The 21,889-nt window shown below is 38.5% G+C and overlaps 1 protein-coding gene across 1 annotated transcript; it reads left to right on the plus strand.

Annotated features, from left to right (window-relative positions):
• The first annotated feature begins 5,925 nt into the window (after positions 1 to 5,925).
• Positions 5,926 to 21,670, plus strand: MTFR2 (mitochondrial fission regulator 2). The gene is made up of 8 exons (XM_020881097.2): positions 5,926 to 6,136; positions 6,983 to 7,095; positions 13,008 to 13,112; positions 13,595 to 13,707; positions 14,929 to 15,164; positions 16,663 to 17,017; positions 19,635 to 19,819; positions 20,786 to 21,670. Exons 2-7 carry the CDS (start codon positions 7,033 to 7,035, stop codon positions 19,816 to 19,818), a joined length of 1,056 nt encoding a protein of 351 aa, XP_020736756.2. The 5' UTR covers positions 5,926 to 6,136; positions 6,983 to 7,032; the 3' UTR covers position 19,819; positions 20,786 to 21,670.
• The last annotated feature ends 219 nt before the right edge of the window (positions 21,671 to 21,889 follow it).

Raw genomic sequence — 21,889 nt, forward strand, 5'->3', positions numbered from 1 at the left:
TCTATACAGCTGATGTCAGTGGCTCATGTCTAATTTTAGGATACCAGCTCATCTGTTAGTAAAGTTACTAGTATGATGGGGTTTTGGGGGAGATCAGTAAATACTCTATAAAACTGTTCAAATTCACATCTTTTTTTTCTTTTTTCCTTTGGAAACATGGGAAATGTTACAGTGGTGATTGTAAGCCATTGTTAACACAGGAATTCCAGATTCTAGTCTAGCCCTCCTGTTCATGTGTTTATACAGGAACTGTCAGCTATAAATTATGATGGAGACATCAGCACTACTTCTGTTTCTAAAACTGTAGTAATTAACTAAAAAGTGGTCTTTTTTTTTTTTTTTTTTTGGGTAACTTAGTCTTTGTTCACTTTGAGTTAGAACTGGTGTAATTCTTAACTTCGCCTAACCCTTTTGTAAGTTACTTGAAATATAAAGTGACCGTTCTGTAACTTTAAACAATTTTCACAGAAATTTGTGTGCTAAGTCAGGTAACATTTTGATTAATACAAATGTTAAGTTACTCCTTTCTCTGTATATTTAACTACACTGGATAATTTTAACATGTTTCAGCTACCTGCATAAAAGTATGCCATCTTATTTATTAAGGACTTATTTTCATAAGATAGTTGCTTTTTTTCTTTTTGGTTTTTTTTTTTTGTGACCGCAGCATGAGGGAATCTTAGTTCCCTGGCCAGGGATCGGACCTGTGCTCCCTGCAGTGGGAGAGAGGAGCCCTAACCACTGGACGACCAGGAAATTCCTCTGACTTTTCAGCTGGAATCTCTGGGATACACTTTGTTCCACGTGGAATGATATTCCTTTCACATTCAGAAAGAGAAGTACAGAGACCTGTCTGAATTTGTAACTTGCTTAAATAGGGAAGGAACATGGAGAAATTAACTTCACCCTCAGATTGTATTTGATTGGTTTCAGTCTATATAAGTAGTAGATTGTGATAGATCCTTTGACAGAATTTTAGAATATTATCTGTTACATAACATCTTGGGTTCTCAAAATATAGTTGAAATCATTTATAAATGTGAGTGTCAAGGGTCTAATTGTTCAGTTTATTGAGGTGGATATTAAAAATTTGAAGTCTATGTTAATGAAATTTAAAGTGAAAATTTTATTTTGGAATCCAGGAATATATAGAAATTAACTGTATTCCATTGTTTGACTTGAGAGCTTTAGTAGAGATCGTGTAAATTTATGAGCTGGACTCACGTTTCAGAATCATTCAGTAATGATTAGTGTCCGTTATGCAAATGAATCCAAAGTTGTACGTTAAGTGTGCTAGTTCTCTTTATTGTTGTGTTACATCCTCACATGTTTTTTCAAAAATGGATCCCAGTGGTTAAAAAGAACAGGCATTAGGATGGCACTTTCCTACAATTACTAGGAGAAAAATTGCAAATAATGTGTCTTAATTATAAGGATCTGTATGTAAGACATTTATCTTTAGGTGTTTGACAACAGTGAGCTGATTTGCAGTGCTTTTAAAGTGCAGAAGATAATCTTGATTGTTGAAAGTAGAAAACAATAAGTGGTTTTAATACTGTTCTAAGAATTGGAATCAGATTTTTCTTAGTAATCTCTTAGAGTTGCCCAGCTTCTTGATTGAATAATAATGAGCCCCCAAAGTAGATGATATATGTTTAAAATACGTAACCAACAAAAACATATTGTATAGCATAGGGAAGAACTGTGCTTAATATTTTGTAATAGCTTAAATGGGAAAAGATTTGAAAAAGATACATGTATAACTGAGCCACTTGGTTGTATACCTGAAACTAACACAACATTGTAAATCAACTATAGTCCCATATAAAATAAAAAACCCCCACAAACGCCACCCCATAAAATAAATTGGGACAAGCAAAAAAAATGATAGTAAACCATAAACTTAGGTGAAGAAAGGATGTACATTCACAGTATGAAGTCTGTATTTGACAATGATAACTTCTTGGTACTGTCATAGTAATTGCAAATCCATGGCTTGTGAAAAGCCACAAAATTACCACTGTCACCCTCCAGAATGGTGGTTTATTTGTAATCTTACCTAATCCTTGATTATGGGAGGTCATAATTTTTCTAGCTTATTTGTATTAGAAAAGGAAACTTTTTGGAGTTTGCACACAGCTTGCAGAGTCTTAGTTCCCTAAGCAGGGATTGAGCCTGGGCCCTGACAGTGAAAGCATCAGATCCTAACCACTGGACAGGGGAAATTCTCTAGAAACTTAGTTTCCAGGATACTTCTGTGGTTGCTAGGAGGGGATTGTTAAATGCACTTGGAGTTTTTTTGAAAGCAGTTGAATATCATCACCAAATGGAGTCATAAAACAATACTTAAAATACACAATTTAGAGACTTCCTTGGTGGTCCAGTGGTTAAGAATCTGCCTTGCAATGCAGGGACACAGATTTGATAGCTAAATTGGGGAACCAAGATCCCACATTGCCACAGAGCAACTGAGCCCACGTGCCTAAACTGCTGAATCCAGGGCCCACAACTAGAGAGTCCCCGCACCACAATCATCAAAGGTCTTGTATGATGCAACTAATACCCGAGGCAGCCAAACATAATATTTTAAAAACAGAATTTCACTGGTTAATGTCAGTATACAGTGATTTTATGTTTACATTTGGTGATGATACTCAACTTTCAAAGTCAACGAGTGGCTCTTTTCACCCCTGTGATAACTGGTAAAGATGCTCATCACATTTACCTCAGTTGCTGCAGCAATCTTCTAATTTGGAAATCTTGACCTTTAAATTTCTTTTTTTAATTGCCTTCAGTGAAATGTTTTTCAATTGAAAAAAAAATTTAAACTAAAATTGATTTCTTGTTGCCTAAATCTTAGGATGAACTACAGGAATTTTCTATGAGCTGCGTTTTTGTTTTTTTTTTTTTAAATCGTTTGCCTTATCCTACTCCTTGTTCATTTATCTGTCCTAAAATCTTATACCTTAGCGAAAAATCAGAAAATTTCCTCTTGTCCTTATTCTTTCAGGCTGGCAACTCCTGTTTATGTGTCATGCTTTGCTAGAGTAAAATGTTTAGTAATTAGCATTATGTGTTGTGTAGGACATAACATACTATGGACAGACCATTACATACTTGGTAGAATGTTAACATTGTATCCTGCCACATTACTTAAGGTAATTACAATAATTGGAGTTCTCCTCATCACCTAAAATTGAGGTTTGTGTCAGAAGACTAATGGGGTTTGTAACTGGGCAGTTCACAAGATTAAGTACCTAGCTTTCTAGCCTTTGTTCAAACTAGCCCTCAACCTCCATTTATTCACTGGGAAAGTATTCCTAGCATTGGGTTTAAAGTTGAATCAAAATTTCTTGCTCTTGAGAATACAGTACCTAGTGTGATGATTAACAATAGTGTACTATTAATGATTCTGGGAAAATAGATAATAAAACCAAAGGTGACAAGTTTTCCCATTAACCTGCAAGTCGCGGGATGGGGACAGATCATCAACCTGCCTGGTACTGATGCCTGTGTGAGTAAAAGTAAGAGCTGGGTAGCATCTGACAGGCTGGAAAAAGAGATTCTAAAATGTGCCTGCTAAAACAGGGGCTTTGTCCTCTCCAGTAGTGAGCACAAGGCACCCACAGTAAAGACTGGAGCCCTTGACCTCGGTGAGCTCTTAAAGTAGACCTGTCAAGACAAGACTTCCTTTTATGGACAGGACCCCACAGTGAGGAAAGGACTGAAAGGAAATCTTAATGGGCAGAGTAGAGACAGGAGATGAAAAGGGCCTAGATTCAACTGGGAGAGGGGAACACAGCCAGGAAGATCTTAGAAAGCATGCCACTGTATTTTCAAACACCACTAAATGACAGAAAAGATAGAAAAGATTTACTGAATCCTGCATCATTCTCAAAGTTCAGGACAGTAATTTCACTTAAAGGTAATAGAAAAATGATGTCGCATCGCATAAAAGATTAGCAAGGTGTGGTATGTATGACTTTTGGTACACATAAAGTGGAGGAAGGATCTCTGAAGAGTTAGAGGAAAGTTGTCAGCAAGGCATTCATGGAAGGTGTAGCATTTGACCTGGGCCCATCTTGCACTTGGATCAGTTGAGTTCTATTAATAGTGCAGCCTGAAGGAGGTGTTAGTACTACTGGTTTTCCTTCTCATTCTTTCAAGGGATATTTTGCCTTTTGGCCCTATTGTGTGCTGTTTGATACCTGATTGGAAAGAGGAAGTTACAAGATCATGATTTATTTGCGAAGGCAAAAGGGAAGGATAAGGAAGCTGAGAAAATTTAATGTAGGGTCGCTAATCCATTTGTTTTCTGTTAGATTTGTCCAGCAGCCCTCTCCTGCTCCCTTAATCCTTATCTAGCTTATACTACTGGGCCTATGACTTTAAGCACTATTGTTCTGCCAGTTTCTTAGTGTCAAATCATTCTTGGTGTCTGTTTTCTCTTAAGCATATAGAATTATTTTACTCAACAAACTCTTAATTGAATGCTCATCAAATATACCAGGTATTCTCTAAAATGCTGGAGATGCAGCATGGGTCAACACAGAGTTCTTGTTGTGGAGTTTAGTTTGGCAGTAGGTGTACTCAGTACATGGTCTGAGTACTGTAAAGAAAAATAAATCATGGAAAGTGAATGGAGATATGCTATTTATATGGTGTTCAGAGAAACCTCCTCAGGTCTCCACTAGAATGTAAGTTCCAGGAGGGTAAGGATCTTAGCTACCTTGCTAATTGCATTCTCTGTGGTCAGAATGATGCCTTGCACATAGTAGACATCCAGTGTTAGCTGAATGAATACATGTTGTGGACACAGAGAAATTTGTTGAAAAATTCTCCCACTTAAAAATTGTGTTGGTCAGCAGGAGATGATCTTAGATTATTATGTCACTCCAATGCATTTCATGCTGAAATATGAAAAGCAGGAGCTGTAGTTTTTTATGAAGCCCAGTAACTTAAGATCAGAACTGAAAAATGAGATATCAACTGCCAGGACTTGGTCATTGCTTAACCATCGTCGGCTAGACCAGGTCAGCCGACGAGATATCAAATATATTTGATAGCCTAGATAACCTGGAGCATTTCATGAATGCTGCAGATTTCTCGATGACAGTGTTTAAGCACCTGCTAGTCCCTTAAACAGGTCTTCCCTGGTGGTTCAGACGGTAAAGCGTCTGCCTTCAATGCGGGAGACCTGGGTTCGATCCCTGGGTCCGATCCCTGGGTCGGAAAGATCCCCTGGAGAAGGAAATGGCAACCCACACCAGTACTGGAATTGCCTGGAAAATCCCACGGATGGAGAAACCTGGTAGGGCACAGTCCATGGGATCGCAAAGAGTCGAACATGACTGAGCAACTTCACTGGTTCACTAGTCCCATAAACAATAGATGTTCGCTGAATGGACGAATGATTAAACAATAAATCGCGACACTCCACGACAAGCGTACTTGGGAGAGGGGTCTGTATGTAGAGGACGACACACTTTCTCTGCGATGATCTGTACGGGGCACGAACTCGGGATCGTGAGCCTGGCCCAGAGGCCGTAAGATTCCATAACGCCAGGCTTCCTACGCAGGTATGGGACAGCGCGGGGGAAACCTAGAGGCACGTTCTGAGCATGCGTCGCCGTTTTGTGCGATCTGCCACGCCCACCCGTTGACTAAGCTTCCATTGGCTGCCCCGCTGAAGGCCCGCCTTCTTGAAGGAAATGGACATTCTGTGGGTCTAAATAACCTTCCGTAACCAATCACAAGCAGCGATCTAAAGGTTTGTCCAATGACATCGGGCTTGGGTCAAGGCCCGCGGAGTTTAATTTTCGTCCTGGGACGCGGAAGCAGCGGTCAGATCTAAGCCACAGGCTGAGTGTCGCACTGGAGGAAGGCCGAGTCTTCATCCCGGTTACCCCGGCTGGGTGAGGGGCTTCGGGGACAATTCCTGGGCCAGTGGAGGTGTCGTTTCCGCCCGTGGCAGACAAGTCGGGGCGCGAGGGCGGGCACGTGTGGACCTCTAAGCGCTCCTGGATCAGGACGAGAGCGCGCCTGGCCTCGTCCTCTGCGGATTCCGCCGCGAGGTTCCTTAAAGACTGCAGCTTGAAGTTCCCGCGGTTGCCGGGAGGCTGGGCTTCGGAGGAAGGTGAGCCGGGCGACGGTGCTCCCCGAGTGGGAGAGACCCCGAGGCGGCTTGGGGCCAAAGGGAGTGACGTAAGCCGGAGCTAGTCTCGGTCTGTCACTTAGTAGTTGGGTGACCAAGTCTCGTCACCTGTCTGGGCTTCAAACTCCTTATCTTTAGGATGAGCGAGGAGGGATGGGTGGTGCTCCGATAGTCAGGAGGGAAGTGTTATCATTCCTTTTGTTTGGTCAAAGTCTCTAGTCGGCCGCCTGCCTGCCCTCAAGGAAGGGCTGATCTCATCCCTGCGTAGTCTCAGCCGTAGCTTTCGGAGGGAGGCGAAGCTTTCGGCTCTCGCTGTTGCAACTAAATTGAAGGCTTCCTGCTAAGTTTCCAGCTTATCCTTGATTGATATTAACTAGGTGGCGCGGTGGTAAAGAATCCGCCTGTTGATACAGGAGATGCGAGTTCGATCCCTGGGCTGGGAAGATCCCCTAAAGGAGCCTATGGCAACCCACTCCAGTATTCTTACCTGGAAAATTCCATGGACGGAGGAGCCTGGTGGGCTACAGTCCATGGGATCTCAAAGAGTTGGACACGACTGAGCAGCTGAGCGCTGCGTCCCTTAAGAGGTTCAAAAAATCCCATGAATTTTTAATGCAACTTAACTGATAAATTGAAGGTTTTTTTGCTTTTGTTTTTTAACCCAGCCTTTCCCCATTCCCCCATTCCTTTTTCTCTCCTCACCTCAAAATAATGCTGGCCAGAAAGATTAGTTTCGTTGATGGTGTAATGTGTAACGAAGGCTTTTTTGTTTGTGTGTGCAGCAGTTATTTATCAAGAGTAATGTTTTCTTATTTTTTTCCCCTTAAGGTATCAAGAAACAATGTTTCTTTGAATTTGCTTCTGTATTTGCTTCATCAATGTCATTCATTTTGAGTATCTTACGAGAGATGCTGGAATATTTTGGTGTTCCCATAAACCAGGTAAATGGTTTTTAATGGATTTGAATGAACCTGTTGTATTTGGAGTCTTATTTTGGAAACGATTTTTATGTCAACATTCAAGGCAAAATTCTTATTTCTGTATAAGGTGTAACAAAGGCAAGTTTGCAGTAGTGTAGCTTTGATAATTTGAGTTAAAAAAAGGATATGATTATTAGGAACCTATTTACTTGAAGGGTCAAAAGCTGATGAAAGATCGAAACCAAGCAAAAGATAGACATGACGAAGTGAAAGACAGACATGACCCTCGTAGATAAAATATTTTAAAAATTCTAGTGGTTGTATTTAAGGTAATTTGAACCTGAAACTAATGCAACATTGTCAGTCAACTGTCAGTCAGCCAGTCAGTCAGTTCAGTCACTCAGTCATGTCCGACTCTTTTCGACCCCATGAACTGTAGCATGCCAGGCCTCCCTGTCCATCACCAACTCCCGGAATCCACCCAGACCCATGTCCATTGAGTCGGTGATGCCATCCAACCATCTCATCCTCTGTTGTCCCCTTCTCCTCCTGCCTTCAACCTTTCGCAGCATCAGGGGCTTTTCAAATGAGTCAGCTCTTTGCATCAGGTGGCCAAAGTACTGGAGTTTCAGCTTCAACATCAGTCCTTAATAAAAAGTTGAAAAAAAAGTGTTTGACATTGGTTATAGAATGATGAGTTATATAGTTCAGCAAATTCAGGAGAAAGGTTGACTTAGGTGTGAGAATCGTAAATCAGATTTTGTCTACTTACTTAGAAACTATGACATCTAAGATCTAAGACAATATGCATGGTTCTGTAGGTGATGCAGAGTAGCAACGCATCTTTCTTGTGTTCATTATTCTTAAAATATAGTGTGAGATATGAGAAATATATACATATAGCTATAAGAGTACATATAAGGCAAAATAATAAAGGGGCATACAGAAAATGGGCAAATTGTTGCTATTTGGTGTGGTGAATTAGAGTAGTCAAGGATAAATAAAGGATTTTGAACAAAAGTAAGTTGAAGAACGAAGGAGCCATTAATAAAAATGGACAGCTCAGTATGAGGAACTACTTTCTCCTAGGGAGATAAGGTAAATCTGTTGGAGTATATAAATACAAATATCTTGCAGATAATTAGATTGGTTCTGGGTGTAGGAAAGAAAAGAGATTGAGATTTGGAGTTATCTGTATACTTTTGTTATTTGATGATAGAGGATGTCCATAACAAAGCATTTTGAATTTCAGAATTGGGAAGGTTAAAAATAACAAAGACCAAGTGATAGCTGAAGACTTGCTTATCAGTAGTTGCTGATAGTTGATTATCAGATTACTGATGGCTTTAGGGATTTCTGTAGGTGGAGAGTGGCAGGTGAGCTGTAGTAGTTTGAAGAATAATCCAGGAAGGAAAGTGGCTTCAGCAATCTTCAGTTTTAGAGGTAACTTCATGTTTGTAAGCATTTTATCCTTAATCATAGAAAAAAATTAAGATACAAGTGAGAGAACGATTGAGCAATGCCCTGGAGAAAGTAGTTGGTCAGGGAATAGAAGTAAATAAGGCCGTGGAAAGAAGATGGATGCTCAAAAGTAGAATAAAAGTCTCAAAATAATGCCATTTGCAGCAACATGGATGCAATTCGAGATTATCATACTAAGTGAAGTAAGTCAGAAAGAGAAAGACAGATATCATGTGATCTCACTTATAAGTGGAATCTAAAATATGGTACAAATGAGCCTATCTACAAAACAGACTCACAGATATGAAGAACAGACTTGTGTTTGCCAAGGGATCGGGGGAGGGAAGGAAGAACTGGGAGTTTGGGATGAGCAAATGTAAAGTATTATATATAGGTTGGATAAACATGATCACACTGTTTAGTGGCACAGGGAACTATATTCAATATCCTGTGATAGGCCATAATGGAAAAGAATATAAAAAAGGAATGTCTGTGTGTAACTGAGTCACTTTGTTGCACAGTAGAGGTTGACACAACACTGGATCAACTATACTTTAATTTAAAAAAATTAATACAATTTCAAACAGCACCACCAAAAAAGAGTAGAATAAAAGTGAGAGATGGTGGAGAGATTTTTTTTTTTTTTTTTTTTATTTATTTTTTTTTTTATTTTTTTTATTTTATTTATTTATTTTTTTTATTTTTTTTAATTTTTATTAGTTGGAGGCTAATTACTTTACATCATTACAGTAGTTTTTGTTATACATTGATATGAATTAGCCATGGATTTACATGTATTCCCCATCCCAGTCCCCCCTCCCACCTCCCTCTCCACCCGATCCCTCTGGGTCTTCCCAGTGCACCAGGCCCGAGCACTTGTCTCATGTACCCAACCTGAGCTGGTTATCCGTTTCACCCTAGATAATACACATGTTTCAATGCTGTTCTCCTGAAACATCCCACCCTCGCCTTCTCCCAGAGTCCACAAGTCTGTTCCATACATCTGAGTCTCTTTTTCTGTTTTGCATATAGGGTTATCGTTACCATCTTTCTAAAGTCCATATATATGTGTTAGTATACTGTAATGGTCTTTATCTTTCTGGCTTACTTCGCTCTGTATAATGGGCTCCATGGTGGAGAGATTTTATATGGAGAGAAATGAAAGTTGAAGTATGTTAAATCAGTCACTGGTTTTCTGAAGAGCAGAGGCAAGACCACTTGCAGATAATGGAAATGGTAGCCTTGGCAATTTCAGAGATGGGCAATTGCTCTGGGTGACAAAATAGTGAACAAAACATGTTATGAAGAGGTTGCAGAACACCCAGCGGAAGTTGTCTTTCTAAATGTTGTTGTCTTTCTAAATGTTGCTATTTTTTAATTTTTTTTTTCTCTAGCTAAGAGTAGTTCATCTACTCTTAGATGAATGGGGTGGTTCATCCATTAGTAACACAGGAACAGTATCAAAAGAATGAACCATTTTGGGGTAGTAATGAACATATCATCACTATGAACAAAGCTAGTGGAAGTGATGGAATTTCAGTTGAGCTATTTCAAATCCTGAAAGATGATGCTGTGAAAGTGCTGCACTCAATATGTCAGCAAATTTGGAAAACTCAGCAGTGGCCACAGGACTGGAAAAGGTCAGTGTTCATTCCAGTCCCAAAGAAAGGCAATACCAAAGAATGTTCAAACTACCGCACAATTGCACTCATCTCACATGCTAGTAAAGTAATGCTCAAAATTCTCCAAGCCACGCTTCAGTAATACATGAACCGTGAACTTCCAGATGTTCAAGCTGGTTTTAGAAAAGGCAGAGGAACCAGAGATCAAATTGCCAACATCCACTGGATCACTGAAAAAGCAAGAGAGTTCCAGAAAAACATCTATTTCTGCTTTATTGACTATGCCAAAGCCTTTGACTGTGTGGATCACAATAAACTGGAAAATTCCAAAAGAGATGGGAATACCAGACTACCTGACCTGCCTCTTGAGAAACCTGTATGCAGGTCAGGAAGCAACAGTTAGAACTGGACATGGAACAACAGACTGCTTCCAAATAGGAAAAGGAGTAGGTCAAGCCTGTATATTGTCACCTGCTTATTTAACTTATATGTGGAGTACATCATGAGAAATGCTGGGCTGGAGGAAGCACAAGCTGGAATCAAGATTGCCGGGAGAAATATCAATAACCTCAGATATGCAGATGACACCACTGCTATGGCAGAAAGTGAAGAAGACCTAAAGAGCCTCTTGATGAAAATGAAAGAGGAGAGTGAAAAAGTTGGCTTGAAGCTCAACATTCAGAAAACTAAGATCATGGCATCTGATCCCATCACTTCATGGCAAATAGATGGGGAAACAGTGGCAACAGTGTCAGACTTAATTTTTCTGGGCTCCAAAATCACCACAGATGGTGATTGCAACCATGAAATTAAAAGACACTTACTCCTTGGAAGGAAAGTTATGAGCAACCTAGACAGCATATTAAAAAGCAGAGACATTACTTTGTCAACAAAGGTCCATCTAGTCAAGGCTATGGTTTTTCCAGTGGTCATGAATGGATGTGAGAGTTGGACTATAAAGAAAGCTGAGTGCAGAAGAATTGATGCTTTTGAACTGTGGTGTTGGAGAAGACTCTTGAGAGTCCCTTGGACTGCAAGGAGATCAGTTCTGAGTGTTCACTGGAAGGACTGATGTTGAAGCTGAAACTCCAGTACTTTGGCCACCTGATGCGAAGAGCTGACTCATTTGAAAAGTGCCTGATGCTGGCAAAGATTGAGGGCAGGAGGAAAAGGAGATGAAAGAGGATGAGATGGTTGGATGGCATCACCAACACAATGGACGTGATTTTGGGTGGACTCCGGGAGTTGGTGATGGACAGGGAGGCCTGGTGTACTGTGCTTCACGGGGTTGCAGAGTCGGACATGACTGAGCAACTGCACTGATCTGAACTGAACATATCATGGAAACAACTTGATACTCCCTACTTAGTAGGACAGTCGGTGAAGTTAGTTGGAGGGTGCCAGAGCAGGAATATAAGAGGGAGGTGAAATCATAAGAGTGATGAAGATGGTTAGTGGCAATGAAGGAATGAGAGAGAAGGACAGAAGTTTGGCAGGATGGGAATTGCAGAGCAAGACATTTGCATTAACCAAGAGTTACGTGACTGTATGTGACAATAGTGGCTCTCACTGTAGTGAAGCGTCTAGGCCTGTGGTTCTTAGCAAGGGTGCACCTGTGAGTGATCTTCAGAACCACAGAGATAATAATGTTAATTAAGTCGGGCATCTGTACCGTAGGCTGTGCTGATCAGTGTGGTTGTCACTTTTAAATACTTGAAATGTCTAAGTTGAGACTTGTTACAGGTATAAAATATACAATGGATTTTGAAGATTTAGTCTGAAAAGAATAATGTATTATAAAATAATGTCATTGTTTTTAAAAAATATTGATTTCACATTGACATAATATGCACATATGAATTAAATACATTAAGTAAATTAATTTCATGTGTCCCTTTATACTCTTCAAATGTAGCTACTAGAAAGTTGTATGAGCTGTTTGTATGTTTTGGATATTATCCAGTTGTTGGTTGCAAATGTTTTGTAGGTTGTCTTTTTGTTTTGTTTATGGTTTTCATGTGGTGCAAAAGCTACTGAGTTTGATTAGATCCTGTTTGTTTGTTTTTGCTTTTATTTCTTTTGCCTTAGGAGAGCAATGTGAGAAAATATTGCTAGAATTTATGTCCGAGAATATTTTGCCTATGTTCTGTTCTACGAGTTTATGGTATCATATCTTATGTTTAGGTCTTTAAATCATTTTGAGTTGATTGTTATGCGTGGTGTAAGGGAGTGTTCTAATTTCACTGATTTGCATGTAGCTGTGCATCTTTCCAACACAACTTGCTGAAGAGACTGTCTTTTCTCCATTGTATATGCTTGCCTCCCATATCATAGGTTAATTGATCGTGCATGGGTGGGTTTATTTCTGGGCTCTCTGTTCTGTTCTATTGATCTACATGTCTGTTTTTGTGCCAATACCACAGTAAGTAAAGCATCCTTAAGTTATCTAGGACATGACTTATTTATTCACCTCTTTAAAGGAAATTACATGAATATACTCTGTATTCATTGCTTGAGAAATTGACATTGTCAATTTTTAAAAATTAATAAAGTTCCCCAGGATATTTGGTCATTCTCAGAAAGAAAAGGAAGTGAATTTGTGGTGCTTTCCCAGAAGATCTTCCTGGAATGTGCAATGTTAACTTCCCCCCTCTGCTGAACTCCCCTGTACCCTTGCTTTTTAAAAAGTACATGTGACTAGTTTGATTCTCTGAAGAAAATAATTTAAAAGCATGCTATTCTATATTTAAAAAAAATGCTATTCTATCTTTAACATTTGTTCTTTCCATAAACAGTATAAACATGCTCAATAGAGTAGTACTTTTTAAATAATGATTTATGTTTAAATAGGTTTTACACATTTGGGAAAACAAAGACTATGGATCAGCTCGGAGTATTGTTCGTATCATTGGAAAATTTCTTCCTTTAGAACCTTGTCCCAGGCCTAATTTCGAGGTAAGTCAGTCAACGTGTATTATTTAAGTACCACGTATAAAAATTTCTATAGGAAAATAGGGACATAGACTGGAACAGAAGAAGAAATGTTTCCTGCAAACCAAAAACCTGTAGCTTGTCTTGGAAACAAGTGATTTCACCTGTGTTTTTGTCTTTATTACTTTAAATAATTATATTCCAAGATTGGCAGATGTGAAGAAACCCAAGTTGTTTCTTTGATTCTTTTAGTCTGTGTTTTATGTTGGAGGACATTCCTTGGGGAGAGAATGGTACCACACGCTCAGACTTTAGAACTGGGTTTTCCTGAGTCCTTTTTCTTGCTAACAGGTGTATGGTTTTCTCTTGCATACCCTTTTTCCTTTGCACACTTGTGAAATTTTTACACTTGTGGATTTTTGACTTATGTAAGTGGTTTCCGCAGGCGTGTGTCTCGCCCTGACTGCCCACAGAGCTCTGACTGTCTTTTCCCTTTTTCCCTTTAGCTGGTTCCGCTCTTGAGCTCTGTGGACCCGGCTCACTGTGGATCTGTAGTTCCGTCTTTTGCTGATGTTTGGTGTGTGGCAAATGATGAGGAAGCCAGTTATCTCAGATTTCGGTAATTTTTCTACATATCTTGCAAAAGTGGGGTGTGGGCTACAATCTGAATTCTTGCCCGTGTTGAAGTGTGTTCAGACTAAGTGAGCCTTTTCATTTATTTTGTCTATCTCTGTAGTACTCTGAGTCCTACTAATGTCTTCATGATAAGCATGACTGGTGTTTTTTCTCATTTTTGGCTTGTTTTTCTTAATGCACGTTTAAACCTAACCCAGGCCTACAAAGAAATGATATTATAAGGATTTGAAGATCACCACATTCATTTTTAGGAGAAAACTCTTTCCTGTATACTAAATATTGGATTTTTTTTTAAAAAAATTATTTATTTCTGTCTACTCCAGGTCTTTGTTGCTTTATGTGGGCTTTCTCTAGTTGTAGTGCAGCGGCTTCTGATTGTGGTAGCCTCTTGTTGCAGAGCGTGGGCTCGGTGAATTGCATCTTGTGGGCCCTAGAGCACAGGCTTCGTAGTTGTGGTGCACAATCTTATTTGCCCCTCGGCAAGGGGAATCTTCCTGACCAGTGATCGAACTCGTGTTCCCTGCATTGGCAGGCGAATTCTTAACCACTGGATCACCAGGGAAGTCCAATACTAGATCTGTTTTGTTTTATATATTTAGCCAAAATTTATATAGTATTTACTATGTACCAGGTGATGATGTTAAATATATTTCATCATTTGATTGTTTTACTGCTTGGGAATACTAGTGTATTCAGATACAGGCTGTAAGTACAATAAAGGTCAGTTATTCAAAATTTCTGCTTAAATTTATTCTATGTAAAGCTGGTTTATAAATTTTCAAAAAATTAGAGCACTTACCCAATTTAACATGGAATCCTTTCATGCCTTATATTCCAAATATGTAGAATTTCTAAATAAATTAACTTTATTTCTAAATAAATCCATTTGTATTGTTTGATGTTAATAGGACAGTTATAGGATAATTATTTTTGGTTTACAGTTTGAAAGCAAGATGTGTCCCTTTATTCACTGATCACTTTTGGTCACCTGCTAAGGGCAACATTCTGTTCTGGGTATTGAGAATACAAAGCTGTGTAAGATACTGTTTGTCCTCAGTGAGTCTACAGACAGTTACAAAGTAAAGAGAGCTATTCTGATTTTGTTGTGGTGTCTTTGTTCTTTGACTGAAAGAAATTATTTCTCTTAGAAAATTTTCCCTCCCCCATCTCTCTCTTTCCATTTTTAACTTCATTCTACCCATAGAAATAGTACATGGAAAAATGAAGAAGAGGAGAAAATTGCATCTTTTCATCCTTTGCAACTAGTTGAAGGTCCATTGACACCTGCTTTAAGGCATAACAAACCAAGAGAAAATGATTGGCCTGAAAGTGAAACTGCAATTAAAAAAATAGCTGCCCTTGAAGATGAGCTAGCTTTTCTTCGCTCTCAGATTGCCACAATTGTGGGACGGCAAGAACTGGGGAACAGTACAGAAGCTGGTAAGTAGCGCTGGGTTTTTGATTTGGTTGGATGATATTCCTCTAGTGTTTAAGTCGGTGTGGTTCTAAGTAAGAAAAGAATGTTTGCTGCTAATGTATCTTCTGAATGATATGGAATATGAAGGGATGTTGCATGTGTGCGTGTGTGTATGTGTGTGTGTGTGTATGTATATATATATATAACACCACTGATGTTTATTAAGAATAAATTAAGATGCGTTTGTAGTGACCGGAATGGCTTTGGTTTAAAGAAGAGCTAGCTATGCTGCCAAAGATGGTAGTTTTATATTTAAAAGCCGATTTTCTAAGTGCCGTTGTCCCTCAGCATTTTGGTTCTAGGACCCCTGTGGCCACCAAAATCCAAGGATGCTTACGTCCCTTATATAAGATGGCATGGCATATTTGTATATAACCTGTCACAGCCTCCATCTTCCTCTATACTTTAAATCATCTCTCATTACTTATAATATCTAATAAAATGCAAAGCATTGTAAATATAATGGAATTGCTATGTAAATGGTTGTTAGTGCGTGGCAGGTCAAGTTTGGCTTTTTGAAACCATTCTGGATTTTTTTTTTTTTTTAATATTTTCAATCAGCAGTTTTTTGAATCTACAGATGTAGAGGATATGGGTGAGGATATGGATGGACAACTATAAGCTTTTCTAAGTCTTTAGAAAAGTGTTGGAAATTTAAGCAGAGGGATGCATTAATTTGAGAGAAGAGTATAGGTTTGAGGTTCATATATTTGTCATTTGAAGTTATTGCTGCTATACTTCTGTCAAATCTAGGTGAATACTGTTTTCTAGATGATTCTTTCTAAAGTTTTAGAGATGTGACTTGCTTTAAATAAAATATACATACACACACCATATCTGTATGTATGTAGAAATGTCTATATAAACACACATATGATTTGTTTATAACCCATATTTATATAGTATTATAGATTTATAATTTATATGAAATACTATATAATATATGTTACCATAGAATAAAAAATGAGATTATGTATACACTTTAAAAAGTAGTCATGTTACATATGATTTTAGGAGCAAATCTGTTGTGAAAAATTTAAGTATTTGGTACCCATCTTAGGCTTTTGCCTAGAAAATATGTGCCTGGGTGTTTACAGTATCATCATAGAGTGAATATATCAGTTCGTGTGTTTCTAGCCACAAGCTGTTGATTGTGTTTTAGTTTTTGTAAACTGAGGATGAAATTTAGATTGTAACTGAAAACATTTTTTACTTTCTCTTTGAAATGCATTCTCTTCCTTCCCCCTACACAAAGAATCCTAGTTGGCTTAAAAAGAAATCTACTATTTGCTTGACTGTCCCAAAAATTGCTAAGCAGATGGGGTTGATTCTCCTTCTTGGCCACCGTGTCATTATTTTGATAGCATTACAGAAATTGTTCCTATTTTGATTCTAATTAGTGTTACCTGTTATGTCAGAGACAGTTTTGCATCATTTTTCAACAGACTAAATTTTCTCTAGGTTTCTTGGACTTGAATGACAGGCCTAGTGGTTTTGGACAAAAGCCATCATCAGGGGCTACTCAACTCAATGTCAAAGAAGACTCGTTTTCAAGTTCAGTGCTTCCTTCTTCTCTTCCTCCACCACTGCCTCCTCAGATATCTTCTGTACAGCCTCCATGTTGTTCTCTCACAAAAATAGCGTCTAATAATATTTGTGCATCAGATAATTCAACAACTGAAGTGAAAAATCTGCAACCAGATGCTAGGAAGAACAATTATAGTCATCATTCAAAACATCAGAAAAATGAAGATATTCCAAACATGTTGGATGTTCTAAAGGATATGAATAAGGTTAAACTACGTGCTATTGAAAGGTGTGTTGTCATAGTTTGCAAAATGAACCAAAATTTTATCAGTGGTGTTTAAAGAAATTATTTTATCAAAGTAAACATATATAAGTCTTCTCTTTGATTCTTCTTCACCCTAAATACTGCTCTCAGAGAGAATCATTTTCAAATTTTTGTGACTCTTCTAGTGTCTTATCTTCATATTTTTGAAACAACATTGTACTTTTGGTATTTTAGTTATATTTACTGGAATTGTTAAAAATCTGAAATACATTCTCTTAGACATTCTACCTCCTAACACACATGCACACATACACTTCTTCTTACATCTTCCCAATATGGTTGAGTCACAGTCTTAAATCCATGTTCAGAATTTATATCCTTATTATAATAGTAAACATTCACAGGAAAGCCGTTTCATATACTACAATTACATTTCATTTGTTAACTAATTTTATTTTTTATGGCAGTTAACTCTTGCCTCTCTGAATTCCCCCCAGAACCCTGGGAATGCCCTCTTGGAGCCCTCTGTCCTTCTCTGATCTTACTTGTGGCTCTAAGCCTGCTGCACTGTTATCCTCAGGATTTCCTTTGTCATCATGGGCATCCTGTTTGTCCAATGTTGCATCACCTGTTTCCTGGGTGTTCCATCTTCTGTAGCTTCCTGAGGAATGCATAAAAGCTAAATTATTTTAAGATCTTGTGTATCTGAAACTTTTTTTTTATTCTCACACTTGCTAGTTTGGCTGGATATATAATTGGCAGAAAATCATTTTTCCTCATAATTTTGAAGACATTATCCCATTGGTTTCCAGCTCTCAGTATTCTGTTGCAAGGTTAATGTCATTTTAATTCCTGATACTATGTATGAAACCTGTTTCCCTTATTCTTGAAGCATTTGAGATCTTCTCTTTGATCCTAATGTTCTCAAAATTCATGACAATGAGCCCTGGAGTGTTCTTTTGAAATTTCTCATGCTGAGCACTTATGGACTTAATCAGTTGTCTTTTATTTTTGAAAATTTCTTAAAATATTTTTCTGATACTTCTCCTATTTTTTTCCCTTTTCTTGAAACTCCTATTAGAAGTTTGAATGCCAGAATTATTTGTCTTATCTTCATATCTTTCCTCTACTGATTTCTTTCTCTTTGCTTTTTTATCATACTTTTAAAGAAAATCCTTTTCAATTCTTCTATGTGCTTTTCCTGTTGTCATTTTTTGAGGGGGAAGGCCACACAAATCTATATACCCTCAATGGTCCCCACTGCCACCTTTCACTTTAAGCCACCATTTTATATAATTTGGACTTTGGCAGTGACCTCTTAACTGGTCACTCCCTTTTCATTCTTGCCTCCTTGTCCGTTCTCCATATATGAATAATAACCAGAGTGATCTTTAAAAATTGAAGTCAGATCATGCCATTCACCTGCTGAAAATCCTTTGGTGGTTTTCACTATGCTTAGAATGACATCTTGACACCTTGCTGTGGCCTGGATTCAGCCCTTGTGTCTCTGACATTCCATCCCACTTCCCTTCTTTCTTCACTGCACTCCAGTTGTACCTGTTTTCCCTTTCTAAAAGATGCCAGCCTCCTTTCTGATGCATCATTGGTTGTTTACAGTAAAACTGACTGCTTGTCATTTCCTTAACAGGCAAATCCTTTAAGAGACTTATCCTCATCATCTCATCGAAAGTGCTTTATCCCAGCCACTATCACATTTCCCTCTTTTAGTTATTTATTTTAAAAAATACTTATTTGGCTGCGCTGTCTTAGTTGCAGCATGCGAAATCTTAGTTGTAGCAATGGGATCTAGTTCCCTGACTGGGGCTCAAACCTAGGGCCCCTACATTGGGAGTGGGGAGTCTTAGCTACTGGACCACCAGGGAAGTCCCTCCCTCTTTTATTTTATTAACAGCACTAATTGCTGCCCCAGATGTTCTTGTTTACTTGTTCACTGATGAACTCCTGCCCCTAGAGTGTTCCATGGGAGCAGGATTACCTCTCTACCCTCAAAGTGTAAAAATGGAGCCTGGCAAAATTCAGTCTCAGCATTGAGACTGAATGAGTGAACAAACAGCCTGATGTTTTTCTTTTCATGAACTCCGTAGTCCTTTTAAAAGTTATTAAATATTTCTTTAAACTTTTCTACCTACTGGAGAATTAGAAAATAAAAAAACAAAGATGATATTTGATAAATCCCAGGTTCTAGCAGATGGTGGTAGAGCCCCATATGGTTTCTCAGCTTTCTGATTCCTAATCCATACATTTGTTATCCTAAGGCAAAACATTCTAATCTATTGAAGACTGATTAGACTGTAGTACATTATGCTTGTATTTCTGCTGTATAATGCTTATATTTTTGCTATGCTTGTCAAGGCTTATGTGCGCAGTTGCTTCAGTTGTGTCCAACTCCTTGTGACCCCACGGACTGGGACCTGCTAGCTTCCTCTGTCCAAAAGATTCTCCAGAATTCAATCGGAGTGGGTTGCCATGCCCTCCTCAGGGAATCTTCCTGACCCAGGGATCGAACCTGTCTCTTACATCTCCTGCACAGGCAGGCGGGTTCTTTACCATGAGTGCCACCTGGGAAGCTCTTCAGTAAGGAACTTAATACACAAAGTTTCAAATTATCCCATTTTTTTAGGTCTCCTGGAGGCAGACCCATTCATAAAAGGAAAAGAGAAGACTCACCTTGGGATCCAGTGTCTCTAATATCCCATGCACTTAAGCAGAAATTTGCATTCCAAGAAGATTCCTTTGAGAAAGAAGATAATTGTTGGGAGTCTTCTCCGTTTTCTAGTCCAGAAACTTCAAGGGTGCGCTTATAATGTAAGGTTAAATTTTCAGTTTTTCTCATGCATATTGTTCATGATGTATCTTTATCTTCACATTCTTTTGAAGTAATTATGTGGACTGGGCCTTAAAATTGTTTGTTGATATGGTGTGCTGTTGATGTTCTGATTGTTTGAACTGACTTTCACTTACATGCTCATTTTAGCTTTTAGCATCCTATGATGTTTTTTGAGATAAAACATTTGATTTGGAAAATACTTATGCATAAGTTTATAATGGTTTATCCTGGACATGTGCTAACTTGACATTGCTGTCTGTCACTGTCACTGCCCAGTATGAACTGGGCGTCTGTAACTTTAAGAGGACCAGAAAGGAATGATGTAATAGATTCAACCTAACCATATTTAAATGTGAATACTCCCAGTATTTCTCCTGGTCACATGTAAAGACTGGATTATTTAGATAAATAGAATATTTATAATTGTGCTTAACAAAGCAAGTGAGATCATAATTATCTTCAATGACCATGCTCCCTGGACACTGAAAAAAATTCACAATATATTTCAACTCTTAACCCTGAAGATTGCTCCTTACTTGAAGCCTCTTTGCTTTACTTCAGATATAACCTTAATTTGGTGGGTGGTTTCCCATCTCATCGTTTCGTTGAGGAAGTAAACAGGATTAAGCCATGGGAACAAGGGGGGAGTGAAAGAGGGACAGAGTCTAACGTCCAGTGGGTGTCACTGGCGTGGCAGAGGAGGGGGGGCGGAAGCCGAAAAGCAGATGAATACTCAGCGCAGCAGAGCAGAGGAGAGTTCTCCTGTCAGTTCTGGCAGAACTGAGGTCTCACTTTCCGTGTCCTCAGCCCTGAGTGCTGTGCCTGACACATAGCCCGCTCTCAAACAACCACTTACTATTGAATGAGTTGAGCTTCACAGGGTCATTTGGTGCTGTTCTGTTTTTTACATCAGCATAATATATTAAACATTTGCTTTATTTCAGTTTGGACCCTGTCTTTCAAGTCAGAAGTATGTTGAACTAAAGGAAGAACCTACAAACCCAGCAGGTGTAGACCAAGCCATGAGCAACAGGGGCTGTGTCTACACCTCGAAGGCAGGACTGCAGAAGTATACCTACACGCCTGTGAAAGGATCGCGTCTCCTGTTAATGAATTTAAATGTAGTCCATACACTGGGGTATGTTAGTGCAAAGGTCTGAAGGATGCTGACCTGTGTCTGGTTTTTATAAGATCCAACAGTTAACGGGCTACTGATGATAGTCGGGTGTATGGGTCTTTTTCATTTTTTCCCACATATGTTAAGTTTATTAAAGCTGAATAAATACTTTGAATGATTTTCCTAAGAGCTAAATAGTAAACGATTTAATGTTTCTCATTTGAGAACGGTAAGACCTCATTATAAGGTAACAGAAACCATTTAGTGGATTAAGAAAGTAATGTAAACTAAGTCTGTATTGTACTACACAGTCGATGATGGTACATTTCTGTTTTTAAAAAAGATTTCTTAAATCAGTTATGACTTGCTTATTTAAGCGTCTTTGACTCTTCTAAAGATTGGTAGTGGTGTGGTCTACTTGGCCTCCAGCAACTTGGAGATTTTCAAAGAATATAAACTTATAATTTTTTCACTAACTAAGAGAGTCATACCTTGAATCATAGACTGAACCCCCTAAAACCCTTGAGGTGATAAAGAATTATTCTTAAAGCTGATTTTGACTGTTAAACGCTCAATTGTAGAAGTATTTAAAGAATCTGCCTGATAAGTTTTGTCTACACTTGCTATGTAAATATGTACACCTGTCATTTTTTTCCCTTTGTTCTCTATTGTACTCTGTTCCTTTGTAAGTAAATACACCTTTTTGAACTTGCTTGTGTTTTATAGCGCTTCAAATTCATGTTTTCTTCTCACTACATTTAGGAAGTCTAAACTTTTGGGGGGAAAGAGAGTTGTGTAGTTAGTTTCTTGGTCAGTATGATGAAACACTTAAGTTTGGAATAGGTGTTTTTTCCCTCTGCCGTTACACTAATGTGTGTGGGAATTTCCATTTTTCCCTAGAAACGGATCTTAGGTTCCATTTGGATGGACT

This window comes from Odocoileus virginianus, chromosome 34 (genome assembly GCF_023699985.2).
Source record: "Odocoileus virginianus isolate 20LAN1187 ecotype Illinois chromosome 34, Ovbor_1.2, whole genome shotgun sequence".
NCBI lineage: Eukaryota > Metazoa > Chordata > Mammalia > Artiodactyla > Cervidae > Odocoileus > Odocoileus virginianus.